The sequence below is a fragment of the Vitis riparia genome, chromosome 14 (genome assembly GCF_004353265.1).
Source record: "Vitis riparia cultivar Riparia Gloire de Montpellier isolate 1030 chromosome 14, EGFV_Vit.rip_1.0, whole genome shotgun sequence".
Taxonomy (NCBI): Eukaryota; Viridiplantae; Streptophyta; class Magnoliopsida; order Vitales; family Vitaceae; genus Vitis; species Vitis riparia.
Genome location: NC_048444.1, coordinates 6,985,944 through 7,002,584, shown reverse-complemented (window position 1 = coordinate 7,002,584; position 16,641 = coordinate 6,985,944). Strand labels below are relative to the sequence as shown.

At 35.2% G+C, this 16,641-nt stretch overlaps 1 protein-coding gene across 3 annotated transcripts; it reads left to right on the top strand.

Annotated features, from left to right (window-relative positions):
• Positions 1 to 4,957: 4,957 nt before the first annotated feature.
• Positions 4,958 to 15,542, top strand: LOC117930217 (solute carrier family 25 member 44). Of its 3 annotated transcripts, none has more exons than XR_004653870.1 (6): positions 4,958 to 5,309; positions 6,468 to 6,849; positions 7,571 to 7,767; positions 8,317 to 8,461; positions 11,923 to 12,162; positions 12,941 to 13,019. XR_004653870.1 is itself a non-coding variant. In XM_034850743.1 (6 exons), exons 2-6 carry the CDS (start codon positions 6,523 to 6,525, stop codon positions 15,140 to 15,142), a joined length of 858 nt encoding a protein of 285 aa, XP_034706634.1. In that variant the 5' UTR covers positions 4,963 to 5,309; positions 6,497 to 6,522; the 3' UTR covers positions 15,143 to 15,542. The 3 variants fall into 3 exon arrangements, 2 of the variants coding, with proteins under 2 accessions (XP_034706634.1, XP_034706632.1); XM_034850743.1 differs by lacking the exon at positions 11,923 to 12,162 and adding an exon at positions 15,111 to 15,542 and having other exon boundaries at positions 4,963 to 5,309; positions 6,497 to 6,849; positions 12,941 to 13,097; XM_034850741.1 differs by lacking the exon at positions 11,923 to 12,162 and adding an exon at positions 15,111 to 15,542 and having other exon boundaries at positions 4,964 to 5,309; positions 12,941 to 13,097.
• The last annotated feature ends 1,099 nt before the right edge of the window (positions 15,543 to 16,641 follow it).

The window sequence follows — 16,641 nt, the reverse complement described above, 5'->3', positions numbered from 1 at the left end:
GCATGGCAACTAAATCAATCAATTATAAAGTCACATATGTCGGACTCCCACCAAAACCCATTTATTTTGCATGAATTAATATCACAGATTCCACTATTCCGGAATTATGAAAAAAAACATTCATGCCTATTAAAATCAAGAGGAGTAGAAGATTGCGGGCGGAAATAGATCCGGCGAATCGCGAGTGACTAAAGAGTCAAGTTGTCCGGGGAATCTGAATTGTTGGCTGGACAGAATTCCGGATGTGAGACATCCGAAGAAGGTGGGATGTCGGCGGACAGAATTCCGGATGTGAGACATCCGAAGAAGGTGGGGGGCGTCGGCGGACAGAATTCTGAATGTGAGACATCTGGAGAAGTTGGGGGTGTTGGCCGGACAAAATTTCAGATGTGAGACATCCGGAGAAGGTGGGGGGCGTCGGCGGACAGAATTTCGGATGTGAGACATCCGGAGAAGGTGGGGAGCGTCGGCGGACAGAATTCCGGATGTGAGACATCTGGAGAAGTTGGGGGTGTTGGCCGGACAGAATTTCAGATGTGAGACATCCGAAGAAGGTGGGGGTGTTGGCCGGACAGAATTTCGGATGTGAGACATCCGGAGAAGGTGGAGGTGTTGGTCGGACAGAATTTCGGATGTGAGACATCCGGAGAAGGTGGGGCGTCGGCGGACAGAATTCCGGATGTGAGACATCCGGAGAAGGTGGAACGTCGGTCGGACAGAATTCCGAATGTGAGACATCCGGAGAAGGTGGGATGTTGGCGGACAGAATTCCGGATGTAATACATTCGGAGAAGGTGGGACGTCGGCCGGACAGAATTCCGGATGTAAGACATCCGGAGAAGGTGGGGCGTCGACGGACAGAATTCCGGATGTGAGACATCCGGAGAAGGTGGAACGTCGGCCGGACAGAATTCCTCCCCGGGTGGAATGATAAATAAATAAAAAAGAAATGCAGGCACGACCCCACAAATCGAGAGCATGTGATGAATCTCTCTCAAAATTTTCTAGAACAGAGAGAATGAGTAAGTATACTCCAGGCATCGAGGATAACCCGCAAACAATCAAGAAACAAAGGAGAGCAATTTAAAATAGTCGGTGTAAACAAGTTGAAAGCCAAGTTAGAAATCAAGCACAACATGGAGGCAAAAGAACTCAAATTCCATAAGAACATAATAAAATCTCCAATGCTCGCATCCAAACACCAAAATAGAATCTTATCGATATCCAAAAACAAAATAGAGAAGGTAATGAACAGGGTCCATACCTGAAAAGCTTCCTCGCAGATGGAAGCTCACCTGACTTCTAGCCTTGTTTTTATGACCCTTTTGGAAGATGCCCAAATCAGGACCTCTTTTCCAAAGGCTACTCTTCGAACTCTCCTCTCCTCCTCTCATTCTCCCTCTCAGCCGTTTTTCTTCCCCCTCAGCCGTTTTTCTTCCCCCTTCAATGTTCTTCTTTTTTCTTTCTTCCTTGGTCTCTCTTTTCGCCAGCCACTCTGCCCTCCTATTCACCGGTCAGCAAGCATGGCTTGCCCGTCCCATCTGGCCAGGATTCATGGTCAGAAAGGGGGGGTCCCTCTCACACCTCAAAAGAATGACCCAACTCCACTCTAACACCCCAAAAGCTCTTCTGAATATCCTCCAACAGGTGTCTCCACCCCATTGAATTTCCAACCCACTACCTGACTCACTGACCACCCAACCAGAAAGTAGCATCTGGCTCTTTAAGAGCCCTCCACTTGGCAAGAAGTGTGACCTGCAGCAAATGAAAAAAAACAAGCCCCATATGGGGGTCTACAGTCATGCAGTATCTACAGGGAATAAAAGATTTCAAGCTCACATATCGGAGATCTAATCATTTAAAGATCATAGGGTATTCCGACTTCAACTTTGCTAGTTGCATTGATAGCAAAAGATCCACTTCTGGTTATGTTTTTATGTTAGCTAAAGGAGTTGTCTCATGGAAGAGTGTTAAGCAATTACTTATAGCCACTTTCACCATGTAAGCATAATTTATAACTTGTTATGAGGCATTGAACCAAACAATATTGTTGTAGAATTTTATCACTGGATTGCGTATTATTGATAACAAAGTTGTAGAATTATATTCTAAGAACAACATAAGCTTGTCAAAATCAAAGCATATTAACTTGAAGTTTTTAGTTGTTAAAGAGAGAGTTCAAAGTTTTTAGGTGTCTATTGAACACACTAGTACAAACTTCCTGATTGTAGATTCACTTACCAAAGGTGTACCACCTAAAGTATTTCATGAGCATGTGGCTTATATGGGTGTGGTTCATCTTAGTGATACGCTTGTGTGGTGGGAGTTTGTTGATTGATGTTCATTAGTTAATGATATGTTTTCTTATCAGACTTAAGTATCATTCTTGTTTTGCTTATTGAAAGCTCTGAAATAAAGTTATATTATTTCAATTACAGTTTTGCATAAAGTTTGAAAGTGTGTTGAACTCTTTTGAGTTATAAAGTTGGACCAATTGGAAATAGGCATGATATGAGATCACTTTACATGAAATTTTCATGCTACACATCCATACTTGATCTATGTTGTTGATTGTATTAACGTGGTGATCATTGATGAGTCTATAGTTACGAAACATGTAATGAAGATCACTTTGATTTTATATTGGTATAATTGATGGACCAGATTGTTTTGATATGCTTACGGTTAAGATAGCAAATATTGAACTCATTTTTGTAATGTTCAATTGTTTAATGACATATGTGGCCAAAGTGGGAGATTGTTAAATATTTTGGTAATTATGGGCGTACATATTAACACATAGCACATTAAACTATCTTATTTTTGGGCCTAATTAAATGTGATCAATTAAGTTAATGATGAACCTGTAAATAATGATGAACCAATAAATAAAATAATAAGGGGTATAATAGAGTTATGGTCCCCAATCTAAATGAAAGGAAATAGAAAATTTGTTATTTATTCACATTCCATCAATGAGTGATTTTGATGTTACAATACCCGTTTCAGATGTGGAAGATAAGACTCAAATACATAATTTCAATTAATTTAGGTATGTCTTCTGATTTTATTATTATCCTATAAATTTAACATGAGATTTTAACGTTTTGTTTAGATGATCATATTTTATAATAATTTTATATGATTGATGATTCTCCAACAGAAAAGAGACAATAAAAGCAACTTCGTTTCATTAAAATAAACGTAACAATTTCGACATTTTCTTCTAAAAATAAAATAAAATGAAAGGAAGGCAACGGGGAATCTATTTTTGTAAGCTTAAAAAGTCAAAATACATTTGAAGAAGTAGTAAATCTATAGTTGACCTTTTAAAATCAATTCGTTATGTATCTTCAAAGCTCTTCATAACTTAAAGAAAATATTCATGGAAGGAAGGATACCTTGTTCAGCCTCCAAATAATACCATTCAAAAATTGAACTTTCCATTCAAAGCAACTGGGATAAGCCAAGTCAATGTAGCTGAAGCCCACCGCAGCAATTAACCTCTCTTAACCTATTTTAAAATCTTAGTCTATAGCCCGAGTTTTATAATTGAAAAATAACAAAAATTAGAGATAAATAAAAAATTATAAAGGAAAGGTTAAAAAAGAAAAAAAAAGAAAGAAAGAAAAAAATGTTCCAGAGAAATGCAATTGCAAAGCACCAACCCACCATAGGGTTAGGTTGGTCGTTCTCAATTAAATATTGCATTAGCATTATAAAATATTGTCACGTGATATATGTGATTTTAGCACCCAAAAAACGTGATATTGTGATTTGTAGTCAAAATTTATCATACTTTTACTTTTATTAAATTAAATGTTTATTAAACATAATTTCAAATATATAACTAACTAAATTTAGATCTTTTTAACTTTTGATAATAATATCAAATATTTATGGACTAAATTTAGGTCATTTAATTTTTTTAATAAAAGTTAATAAATTAATAATTTATATTAAGAGCTTGTTTGTTAGAGATTTTAGAGGATTACAGACATTTTGTAAATTATCGTTTTAAAGAAATTAAGTATTTAATAAAATTATAAAAATTATTATTTTTATTATACATCATTATATAAAAAATATTATTAAATTATTTTGCTTGTATCCAAGCGCTTAGTAAATCTTTCCTTAAAACATTTTTAATAAAATCACAAGTCTTATACGCCCATAAAAGTGTTTGACTCGGAATCACTTTTAGATAGGTTGTAAATGTTTTTATTTAAAAAATTAAAGTTGTGGTGAAAAAAGAACTAAAAGAAATATATTATAATATATATATAAATTATTTTTATATTTTTAAATAGTAAATATTGATATATAATATAATTTTTATTTCAAACATATTGATATTAAAAAGTAATATGCACTTCAATTTATTTTTCATATATTTTATAAAATAAATATAAATATAATATAACGTATCTTATCACATATATTATTTTATAATTTAGTGTTTATTAAAGATAAATCCAATATCACATTCTATTGGAAATGATATCGTAAAACATGTATTTATTTTTTTAATGAAATATAATATCTTAAATTTAATAAATATATATATATATATATATTTAAAAAAAAATTGGACTTTTTTTTTTAAAATTTATTATAAAATAAGATATTTTTTAAAAACATATTTTAATCTTTTTAATTATTTTCTTAACCAAAATAAAAACTCAACGATTCCTTCTACAAATGAAACATCGCTTTCGGAACGGGTATTAGGACGGTAACCGTAAAATAGAACGGTACACGCTTTTAAACGGTTAACAAGGGAGGCTGATTTACGATACTCTAATCCTTAGATTAAGGGTGGGTTGCATTTTCCTGATTGGCAAATGCCCTGGAAGTGGGAAGCACGAAATACCAATAAAAGCCCTACTTTTACACAGAATGACCAAAGAGCCCATATACAGATGGGTGTCGTTCAAGGTCTACCGTAGAGGATCCGGCCGCCAAAAATGACCTAAGTCTTCTGTCAATTGAAGCAAGCAAATAGAAAAACAAAAACCACTTCCCAAAACGAATTCTCATTTCTCCTTTCGCTCCAAGAAATCTGAAGTTTGAGAACCCAAACAAGAAGTCCTTTTCAGCGATTTATTCATTCCTTGTTAATTGGAAAGTCTGAAATTGTTCAGAGTATAAGACCTCCCACAAACTCTCTTCATTTTCATTCTTCCCAAAACAATGCCTTCTTGATTCCCTTAGATTTTTCGGATTCGGCTCGGACCAGCGGTTTTCTTCATGGATTCGTCTGTTACTCGAGCTCAAGCCTTCGGACAAGCCGAGATTAACTGGGACAAGTACGATTTTATCTCGATTTGTTTCTTTAATTAATTTGTTTTTGCTTGGTTGATTCTTGATTATGTGTTAATTGTGATTTTTTTCGTCTCTTTATATTGCCAATGAGTACGGGAAATGTTGGATTTTTATGATCTGTTTGGTTGCGAAGAAAGGGAACGAAAAGAAGGGGAACTTTTATATACTGAGTTTTGTCCTTCTCTCTCTCCCTCTCTCTTTTGTGTTTGGGGGGAGGGGGAGGAGTTGGTTTAGGGTTCAATCTTGAATGCAGAATAAATGGGAATTATTACGTCGAATTGAGTTTGGAGGTATTTGAAATAGAATGCTTCCATTGTGTAGGAGACACACAAACCTATGCCACAGCCAATGGAATGGGACCTTCTTTTCTTCTGCTTCTTCTTCTTGTTTTTTTCATTTGATCATTTTTTTTATTTTGTTATAATTTTTTTTTTGAAGAGTTTCGAAAAATGGTGCCAAACTATTTTCTTATTACCATTTTCTATGGTGGCCAACATTTTTTATCATGGCTTCAATTGTCAATGGATTTTTATCAATAGCACTATGTAAATGTTTTTGATACCCCTCCACACTGCTACATATTTCATGCATACAGGGGTTCTTTAGCTTGTTCACTAAACATATCCAAGAAAACACAGATAGTTCTTCTTGTGGCAAATTACCAAAGGCATCAAGCATATTAGACCTAATTTTCTGAGTAGGTGCTATCTGTATTATTTGGTTGGTACAACTATAGAAAGCTCATGGGGTTAGCTAGCCTGCATGAACTTGACTAAAATATGGTGGCAACATGGTTTCCGAAACCATGCAAGATTTAGTTTGTATTTATTTGAAAAGGTGGACTCGAAGGAGTCAATAAAATTTTGGGCCTATTCATTACTAGGCCTTTCAATTCACTACGTTTCGGACAATCAAGGTAAGCAAATAAAAACATGTATTTACTAAATCAATTCTTCCCTGGTTTGTTGGTGTTCCTTGAAATGAGGTCATCTTACACATTTTGTCTATTTACACTTTTTGAATCCTTTGAGGATTGATATTTTTATCTTGTTCCCTTAAGCACTCTATTTCTATTTCCCATTTTATTGTGTGATTTTTATATCTGTAAGTTCTATGCTTATGCATTTTACCTAATTCTGCAGGCTTGATAAAACTAAGTTTTATGTCGTAGGAGCAGGCCTCTTTACGGGGCTTACAATGGGGTTGTACCCAGTCTCTGTTATAAAAACCAGGCTGCAGGTTGCTTCAGGGGATGCTGTTGAGAGAAATGCATTTTCTGTTATCAAAGGCATACTGAGAATGGATGGGATTCCTGGTTTGTACAGAGGGTTTGGCACGGTCATCACTGGTGCAGTTCCTGCCAGGATTATTTTCCTTACAGCTTTAGAGACTTCTAAAGTGGCTGCTTTCAAGATGGTTGAGCCATTTAAACTAGCTGAAACTACCCAGGCAGCTGTAGCAAATGGAATTGCTGGCCTGACTTCGGCACTTTTTTCTCAGGCTGTCTTTGTTCCAATTGATGTGGTATGTTGTTCATGCTCTTTTTCAGGCATTTTCTTGTCCAGTCACTTGTAGCATGTTGTTTGTTTGAGGGATAAAGTTCTGGGTGTCTGGGTTTTGAAATTGCATGGCTTCTCTTGCCAGGGTGAGGTACTCTGCCATCTGCACTATTAGGACCCAAAAAGGAACTTTTAATGTCTAATTATCTTCAATGTGTGGCCAGGTTGATATTAGTCCACAATTGCTTAGATCTAACTATTAGAATGCAGTTTTGCGGGTACTTTCATTTTGAATAGTGATTTTCAATCCCGAATTTGGCATATTTTCATATTTACTCTGCTTAAAAACACAGACGAGAATTTTCCTTGAGATGCTAATTTGAGCCTAGCCATAGCTGGGGCTTAGGATTAACTCGCCCAAACCAATAAGAGGGATAATATAAATGTTAATTTTCATCACAATTGATTCTATTTGACTTAGCCAAAGTTGATGGTGCAAGGATATTTAGACCATGAATATGTGATTCAAGTTGACATTAGTTTGCATTGGCACAAATCTGACTATTAGGATGTGGTTCTGTGGGCATTTTGAATGCTATTTTCAATCACAAATTTGGCATATTTTGATATTTACTCTGCTTAAAAATATGCATGAGAATTTACCTTGTGATGCTAATTTGAACCTAGCATTTGGGTGGGGTTTGGGAATTGAGATGCTAATTTTCATCATAATGGATTCTATTCAGGTTAGCCAAAAGTTGATGGTACAAGGATATTCAGGCCATCAGAAGTATAATGGGGGCCTGGATGTTGCTCGTAAGATTATAAAGTCTGATGGCATTCGGGGGTTATATAGAGGTTTTGGTCTATCTGTTATGACTTATGCACCATCTAGTGCTGTATGGTGGGCAAGTTACGGTTCAAACCAACGATTCATCTGGAGGTGAGACATGCTTGTTTTATTTTCTTCTTTTCTTTTCTATACAATGCTAAATACTTTGAAAGGGCTCATTTGCTATCTGGTACTGTATGGTTGGGATTCCATGTTTCTATTGATGCTAATCTTTTGAAAGAGCCACTAACAATAATTCTGACTTCAAAATGTGCATGCTTAAAACTTAGTTAATGGACTTTAAATTCCACTGCTGTGCTAAACCTGGATAATGGAAATGGTAGTCAGTCAGGATGAATTCATAGATTGGGAGGAACTGATTTTTTGTGACTCTGGTTTGATTGTCGGGCTTGATGACAACTAGGAAGGGCCAGAGGCTATGTAATTCTCAAGTGTGGTCTAAATAAATAATCCAGATTATTATAATTATTATTATTATTTTTTTTACCTAAAAAAATAAATAAAATCTAGCAGGCTAGTAAGGACTTTTTCTTCAGCAATTAGGCTCTCCATTTGTTCATTCATTCAATATAATTTTTCCACTGAAAAGCATGGTGCCGTTTCTCTTTAGTGATGCCACTGTATGGTTATCTTGGGCAGGGTCGTAGGGAATGGCACCGACCTTGAGAAAGAATCTCCTAGCCAGGGGACAATAGTCGCAGTTCAAGCTACTGGAGCAATTATTGCAGGTGTTACAGCATCCTGCATCACAACTCCAATGGACACAATTAAAACTCGCTTACAGGTACAGTTAAATCTAGTTGGATCAAATTTTCTGGATTATCTTTTCTTTTCCCTTTTTTTTCAGTTTTCTTTTACCAAGATGGATCTGAAGTTAACCCTCAATTCTGTTTAACAAGTTTGTTTGTATTGCAATTTTTGTTCTACTATAAAAATGAATTCTAAAGCTTTATCATTCATGAAGGTTTTATTCCTGTATTTCAATATAAGTGAACTTCAGTTTTTAATTTAATGATAGTTAGTATCAGCAAATGAAGGAGTTTTGCATCCAAAGTCTCCATAAATGCATGACTTATATATATGCTTTAATTTGTAGACTTTCAATATTCATGTTTCACAGTTATAAGTCATGTTCTCTTGAAAACCAAGTAGCAAGCTATTAGTAAGGAGTTGATGAGGTATGTGTGGTCGGAGAAATAGTATTAATGACGTGGGGTTAGGAGGGTGGTAGAGTGAGAGGGTGGATTGGAAGGAGAATGTCCTTGTGATATCTTCAAAATTTTGAGGATAACATCAGGTGGATTTTCATTGTGTTTATGGTTCTGATAAGGGTGGGGCTACATGGTTTCTGAAAAGAGCTGGGTAGGGTTTGAGTCAAATGGGGTTGGCATTGGTGCTTGGAGTGGTATTCCAATGTGCTTTGACACCCTTGGGAGAACATCTTTACAGTTATGAGATCCTTTTCCTACTTTGTTAAAGATACAATAAAATCTCAATAAATAAATATTCAATAAATTAATAGCCTTGTTTAAATAATAAAATCTTATGTCTCAATTCGAGCCGATGTACTAAATTAATAACCTCACTAAATGCGTAAGATGATAGTTTATTTAAAGGACCTAAGGAAATACAAATTAATAATTGAAGAAGTATATAAAACACGATAAATTTATCAAAAAAAAAAACGATAAACAAAAATTCATATAATAGTATTGAATAACTTTTTATAACTTCTATTTTTCTCACTTCAACTTTTTCTTGAACCATCACATCCTTGAAACATTTTTATTTTTTAGACTATTTGACATCATTCCTTTTAGGAGTTTTTTCTATCTCCTACAATTAATATTTATCTCTTATTTTTTAGTCTTTTAGACTTTTATGTATTAACTTTTGACCACTTATATTGTTTTTGGATTTATGAGCAATATATGTGCGAGTATAATATAGTAGATACATGATACTCTTTCCAAATTAATAAATATTCATTTATCAATAAATCAATAACCCCACTAAGATAATAGTTTCACTTGGTCCCTAGAGCATTATTTTATTGGGGTTTTACTGTTATCTTTTGGTGGATCTTCCATTAAAGTCAGTATTTTACATTTGGTTTAACAGTAAAGAGATTTCTTTCCTTCCATGTCTCTAGAACATATCATGCTTCTGATCATTATTTGGCCCATTTGCCTTTTCTTTCAAATGCAAGAGATTTGAGAGTAGGAAGGAGTTCTTTCTTGTTTGAGAATGGTAAGGAGTTGAGTCGGTGATGCAGGAGATTCTTGATTTGAGGAGTTGCAAGGACTAAAAAAGGTGCGACATATTGTTAAACTACCGACTTTCCTAAAAGTTTTAAGCTATTAGGATTTAAATTATGAAGTTGAGTTGGGGATGAGGTGAGGACTTCAACCTTAGTTAATTAGACCTTTGGTACCATGTTGAGTAATCAACTTCTTTATAAGCTTAATCTATTAGGATTTGAGCCTACCATGTATGTTTTGCTCTAAATTTACACACTGGAGGGGGAAGTTTTTGTGGAGTTGGGGACATGGTGGTTGGATGGTTTCAACTTTGAAGCTTGTCTAATTTCATTTTGGCAAAGGTTTGAGGGCACCAAAGGTAGAATTGAACAAGTGGAAATTATGAGGTTTTGATAAGGGTTGAGGCATTGCGATGATTGAGAAGGGGAAAAGTGAAAAGTTGAAATTAAGTTGGAGGAGAGATAGGAGGGTTTAAACTTGATTAATTAACATATGGAGTATTACAAAGGGGACATTGACAAAGCTTGGATTAGGAGAAAAGATCTTTTGGTTGCTTGAAGCCTCAAGGAAAGGGACAGAAGAAAAAAAAAAACTAAAGTTCTTTGTTAGGGTTGCTAACTTTCAGGATACTCTAATCATATCAATAAATTGTTATTAATAGAATCTAGGTACTATGGTGGAAGATATAGAATTGGGCATTGTGCAATTCCATGAGAGGCTTTATTGAGAGGATAAGAGGTGGAGACGGGGCATAGATGAGGGTTAGGCTTTGAGGCAATTGAGAGAGGACTTTCTAATTGGTGGAGGCGTTACTAGTGTTGAGAGTTTGTAATGGTGATAAGGCATTGGGTTTGAGTTACTTTAACATGACCTTTTTTATGGTCATGGGGGTTGTGATGAAGATGTTTGTTGCTTTCTAGGAAGGGGGGTGGGGTTGTTCAAGAGAAATTTGAATATTAGTTTGAATACATTGGTTCCAAAGCTATGGGGAGTGGAAGAACTACATTTAACCTATTAGTTCTGCTGGTACTATTTAGCTCTTTGCTATATTATAGTGTGTTACTTAGAGGAAGTAGTGGATAAGTTGGTCTGTAGCATTGAAAGACCTTGATAGGAGGAAGGAAAATTTTAAATGCAGCTCTTATGGGAAATGAATGTAAGAATTTCAAGATCGAAGAGTTGGGACCTTGTCATAGCATATAAGAGGATACTGAGATGCGCTCTGCCAATTGGAGCTTTCTTCTATCTCTTTTGGATCACATCAATTCATGTCATGAGGTAAAACTGGGTATTCGCTTGCATTTTGTGGTGAAAGATGCCTTGTTAAGGTTTTCCAATAGCCCTAGGTGCCGATGAAGATTGACCCTTCCCCATCTCCCTATCTCTTAGTAACTGATTGATTTTAATGGTCGTCAAGGGAGTTAATGTTGTGATTTTGGATATCGACTTATATTTCCTCTTATTGCAATTTCAATTTCAGTGAGATACCTTGTTCTGGTTTTCGGTAGAACTAGGTGACTGAGGAAGGGTCCTGACACTGCAGAGGGAGGGTTACGGTTGAGGGATGACAAAAGGTGTTATCTTATCTTCATACTCCAGGGCTGCAGCAGTGTTCCCCATCCCATCTCCCTATCTGTATCAGTAGCCGGTGGATTTCTAGGGTAGCTGGTGGAAGTGCTGTTCTGAATTTTGATGTGTTCACTTGTGCAGATGGGTGTGGGAAGGAAGAAAGGAAACAGAGGAACCTATTTAATGCTTATGGTAGACAACTGGTACTGTAATTTTCACATTCACAATCATTCAATGTGGACGGTATTAGTAATTTTCTATGAGACTAATTAATTGAAGCTGAGAAATCTAGTGTTATTCTTTATTTTGAGACTGCCACAACTATGGGTAAATCTTTAAAAGGCATTCTGATATCCTTGTTAGTCGGTTGACTCGGTTCTGCTCCCTACTACTAATTTGGGACTTCCATGACAAGGCCAGGATAGTTCATAATTCTGGACTGGAGCATTTTGATAGGAGGTTTGCTAGAGGGAAGAGAAAGCTGTATTTACGAAAAGGTGGTCACTTGTCTTATCCAAAAGTGTCTTGGCATGCTTGCCAACCTATTGCATGTTTCTGTTCTTGATTCCATGCTCAGTGTTGGTGAGCTTTGGGTTTAAGGCATCTTGGATTGTCTACCAATGCTTTGTTGGGAAAGTGACAATTTGGAAGATAGGTAAAATGGCTATTTGCCAGCATTTTATGGTCCTCTCTTATTCTGTCTCTAAAGTTTGATAGATATCTGTTTTAAAGAGTCTAATGCAAACATTCTTTATTTAAAACATCACAAAGAGTCTAATGTGAGCATTCTTTATTTAAAACATCACAACATCTTGGCCACGCATTAAATTCAGATGATCTCCACAAGTTACTGCATTCAATCCCTTTTAAACTAGCATAGCATAGCATGAATTTTCTAGAATCTAAAGAACAAGTAGGTTGAACCTTACAAAATTTGACCCAAGGATTGCTACACCATTTGAAGTACAGAGACTTGGTGTCTAAACCAGAGTCAACTTATCCAAATGAAAGATTTTTAATTATTCTTGGAAAATTAGTTGAAGAATGAGGAATTGGCATAACATAGTTTGAAAGTTTTGACTAATTTAATTATTGTTTTTTAGAATGCATATTTTAGGTTAGAAACTTACAGATTAAGAAATTAAAAAAAAAAAACAGATTTTCTGCTACAGAAAATGGCAGAAAGGCCCATTTGTTGATATTGGAAATTTTGAAAGGCCAACTTTACTGGAATTAAGTCTCTGGTGTTGCTATATCTCCTGCATCAGACCCTTAGCTTAGAAAATTTTTTAAATTGAGATTCATATTTATGTTCATAAGTAGCTTTTAAATTTGATTATGTTGTTTTGTTGGCCTGCCATTCTATGTTTGACCAAGTAACGGTTTTTTTTTTTTGGTTGATTTCTTTAACTAAGTTGTTTGTGCACTCATAGGTCTTGGAACATGAAGGTAGAAAAACAACCACAAAACAAGTTTTCAAAGGTTTGATTGCAGATGATGGTTGGAAAGGTTTATACAGAGGGCTGGGTCCAAGGCTTTTCAGCATGTCAGCATGGGGAACCTCAATGATTTTAGCATACGAATATCTGAGTAGGACTCTTTTCTTCTCTTTGGACTTTATTCCAGAATACCATTCATTATTGTTTTTTTTTAATAGGTAAAGAAAATTCATTAAGAGCCAAAAGGCTAGAGAAAAGGTTACACGGAGTATACCAAAAACAAAGGGACAAAACAAGCCTGATCCTTACTTGGTGCAGAATATCATTCATTATTGTGAAAAGAGAATGTAGTTAGAGTAGCTTGTGGATTCAAATATTGTGCATTGCTAGGTTGGGATGTTTGAATCCACAAGCCACTTCTCAGAGGCATGTATAGGCTGCTAAGTATTTTTCCATATTAGGCTTCTTCTTTCTTGACCCATTAGCTCATAAGTTGCATGTAAATAGCCCTGACTTGAGATTAGAAATCATCATGATGGAACCTGTGACACCATCTATCATTATTAGTTGGTTAACTGTTGGAAATATTTATACACGTGTCTTTAGATAATGCCTTCTTTTATAACTCTATTGCTTTGTTCATGCCCTTCTGCTTAGCTTTTGGTATTTTATGAGCTATATATCTATTTTTTATCTGGTGGTGTTATAATGATAAATTCTGTTGCATCATGGTTTAGCTAGAGTAATTTGACATTTAGTTTTAGGCTATATCTCCAAATTTCTTATGTGGTACTTGAGAAACAAAGAAAAGCCATATCTCTTTTATCGTTGTATGCTGGATTCCTACCATTTGGTTTAAGTTAGAGATGGGTACTTGGGCTGTCATTTCCTAAGTATTTAATGTTTGCTTGGAATAATAAACATTGCTTGTGCTCAATATTATGCAGTAGTTTTTTGTTTTTGTTTTTGTTTTTTTTGTTGTTTTTTGGGTGTTACTTTGTTGGTAGATGTTTTTGTGGCTTCAAATGCTGTGGAAAGCACAGTGGAATCATTTATTTTTCTTGATGCATCTATAAGCAACCCCTTATTAATCATTTTCCTATTAAAAGAAGCATATGAACATATTTTTGTATTTGCCTCAACATTTGCATGGCTAAAGAATCCACTGTCATTAATCATCTGGGGATGTTTGTTGTGAAATTGAAGGTATGCATGCTGCGAACTGACGTCTCCTGTTTGATATCAAATTGAAACTTTTTGAAGATATTTAGGCTCTGTTTGGCAAATGTTTTTCGAAAACAATTCTAAAAAACAATTTTTAAGAACAATTTTTGAAATTTGTCCTTTGATATTTTGTAGAACAAATTTCTATTTAACTTGTTTTCTATGTTTTTAAATATGTTTTAATTGTTTTATTAGTTGTCAAACATGTTTTTTTTATTTATTATTTATTATTATTATTATTTTTATTTTATTCTCAAGAACAAAAAACTGTTTTTGAAAACAATTACCAAATAGACACTTAATATCGATAATAGAAAGCAACTCCTACTCTGCATTATCTTACCACACTCCTTTGCCCCCTCTTCCTGCATATCTACAAGCCACTCATGCACACATAATTATTAGTGTTTTTTTGTGTATTGTACCTGAATTACCATTATATTGGAGACACGTACTTGAGTTGAGGGTTCCAGGTGACTGACCCAGTCAGATGATCATGGGTGTTCATTTTGTTATCTTTTGCTCTCACCTCTCTCTCTCTCTCACACACACACACACAGACACACACAATCAGACACAGATTAATGTTATCTTTTGTGACTATGATTGAATTGCGATCATATGGGGAAAATCTTGTAACATTGGGGATATTCTGGACAACATAACTGAGTGAGATGATCTTAATTGTTAATTTTTTACTGTTTCTTTCTTTTGTCTTTTTAGCGTTGTACACGAAATTATTCACTTAGATTATCTGCTACTATGAACCTAGTATACTTGCTGGATATGAATTTAGTATTTGTGTTGATCTGATGGTTGATTTAGGCAGCAGTGGAAGCAACCTATTCCTTGGTCTTCCACAAAGTCATTGTTCTCTAATTATTTGTTCAGTTTGAACTAAACACTAATGTGCTGCCTTTTGTTTTTCTTGTTTGTTCAGAACGCTTGTGTGCTAAAGATGGACAAATATGATACTATTAATGCCAGACACCCTTGCTTCTTGCTGTATGACTGGCTGAAGTTGGGATGCAAAGCTGGCTAGAACTCAACACATTATTGACGACTGTCTTCAATATACTCCAATATACTTCAGAGAACGATTGTATTTCAATTGAAATCCTGAAATAGCGTCACCAATAAACTAGACTCATTGGTTATACTGTTATGGGAAGCCAACCTCAGCCATTAAACTAGAATCCTCATTTTTTTGGATGTTCATATTTAATCACTAAGATTCTTTCAGGTTAGATTCTTGTCCTTTTCTTTTGTTGGGATACGACTGAATCAAATTTGAGGCTCTTGTAAGTGTATTCCTTCTTGCTTGCCATGGCAAGTATATCCTTAATGCAAAAAATCATTTTGGTTGACGAGATGTTGGCTTGTGAGATATTATTTTCACTTAGTTATTTTTTATTGTTTTTTCTCTGTTAATAGGCAGTTTGATGATTACTGTGGATTGCAAGACGGAGGTTGAAGTGAGAACTCAAAACCTCCGGGTAGGGGTGATAATTTGTATTGGTGAGCTTGTTCATATTAATATCGAAAGGCTAGGGTCGGCTAAATAGTTCAATATAAACGTGATCAAATATAATCTAATTATGAAATAGGCAACACGTTATACAATCTATTTAACCCTTCTCTACTTTTCTAAACCATTCATTACCTTGGAACTGTCATGGTCAAATTAGAATCTAAAATTGGTTACCACCTGTTGAGTCAATAAAATTGATTAGACCCAATTGACACGCCACTTCCATGTTGTCGAGGTACCACTTGTTGAGTCAATAAAATTGATTAGACCCAATTGACACGCCACTTCCATCTTGTCCTGGAATGTTGTGTGGATGAGCCCGATCACGTATTAGTAGTAAACTACTAGAAGAGTCAAGCTTGTTGTGGTGGTGGTGGTGTATCACCCTGGCCCTGCCCTTCTTTTAAGTTTTGACAAAGAGGTGATTTCTATGGCTGATGGCAATTGCAATCCATGTATTGAAAGATTATTGACTTTGTCTTCATTCCATTTCAAGCTTCTATCAGCTTACCCGTGAAGAAGAGTTAACTAGGTGAGAGGGTCAAGCTATTCTCCACCCACAAACCATCTGATTTGGGAGAATCATCAACCACATTCTTACTCGAGGATTTCTTATATCATAAGTAATAAGTCAGATATTGTTGATACAATCCAATCCAGCAATCCAATCCAGCCAAATTTTACGTCTCTAGATTTTATCTGTTTGGATACTATTTTTCATTTCCCTTTCTATTACTCACTGAAAAAAAATGTTAAAATTTAAGTTTTGTTAATCCTTTGGTGAATCCAGCCAAATAATTTTGTTTTGTTTTGTTTTGAGATCATACAAAATTGACGTCAAAAAAAATAATAGAGGTAATATAAAATAGTATAATTCTATGAGTATATATTTGATTTTGTGCCCTTTCTTTCACCCTCTAGGGTCAATAGTGTATGTTCA

What these genes read in the sequence shown, in the direction of transcription:
- LOC117930217 (XM_034850741.1), top strand. Translation starts at nt 5,251, where the DNA reads ATGGATTCGTCTGTTACTCGAGCTCAAGCCTTCGGACAAGCCGAGATT. An exon ending in AACCAACGATTCATCTGGAG is followed by an intron (nt 7,768 to 8,316) that starts GTGAGACATGCT and finishes TATCTTGGGCAG; the next exon opens with GGTCGTAGGGAATGGCACCG. An exon ending in TTTAGCATACGAATATCTGA is followed by an intron (nt 13,098 to 15,110) that starts GTAGGACTCTTT and finishes TTGTTTGTTCAG; the next exon opens with AACGCTTGTGTGCTAAAGAT.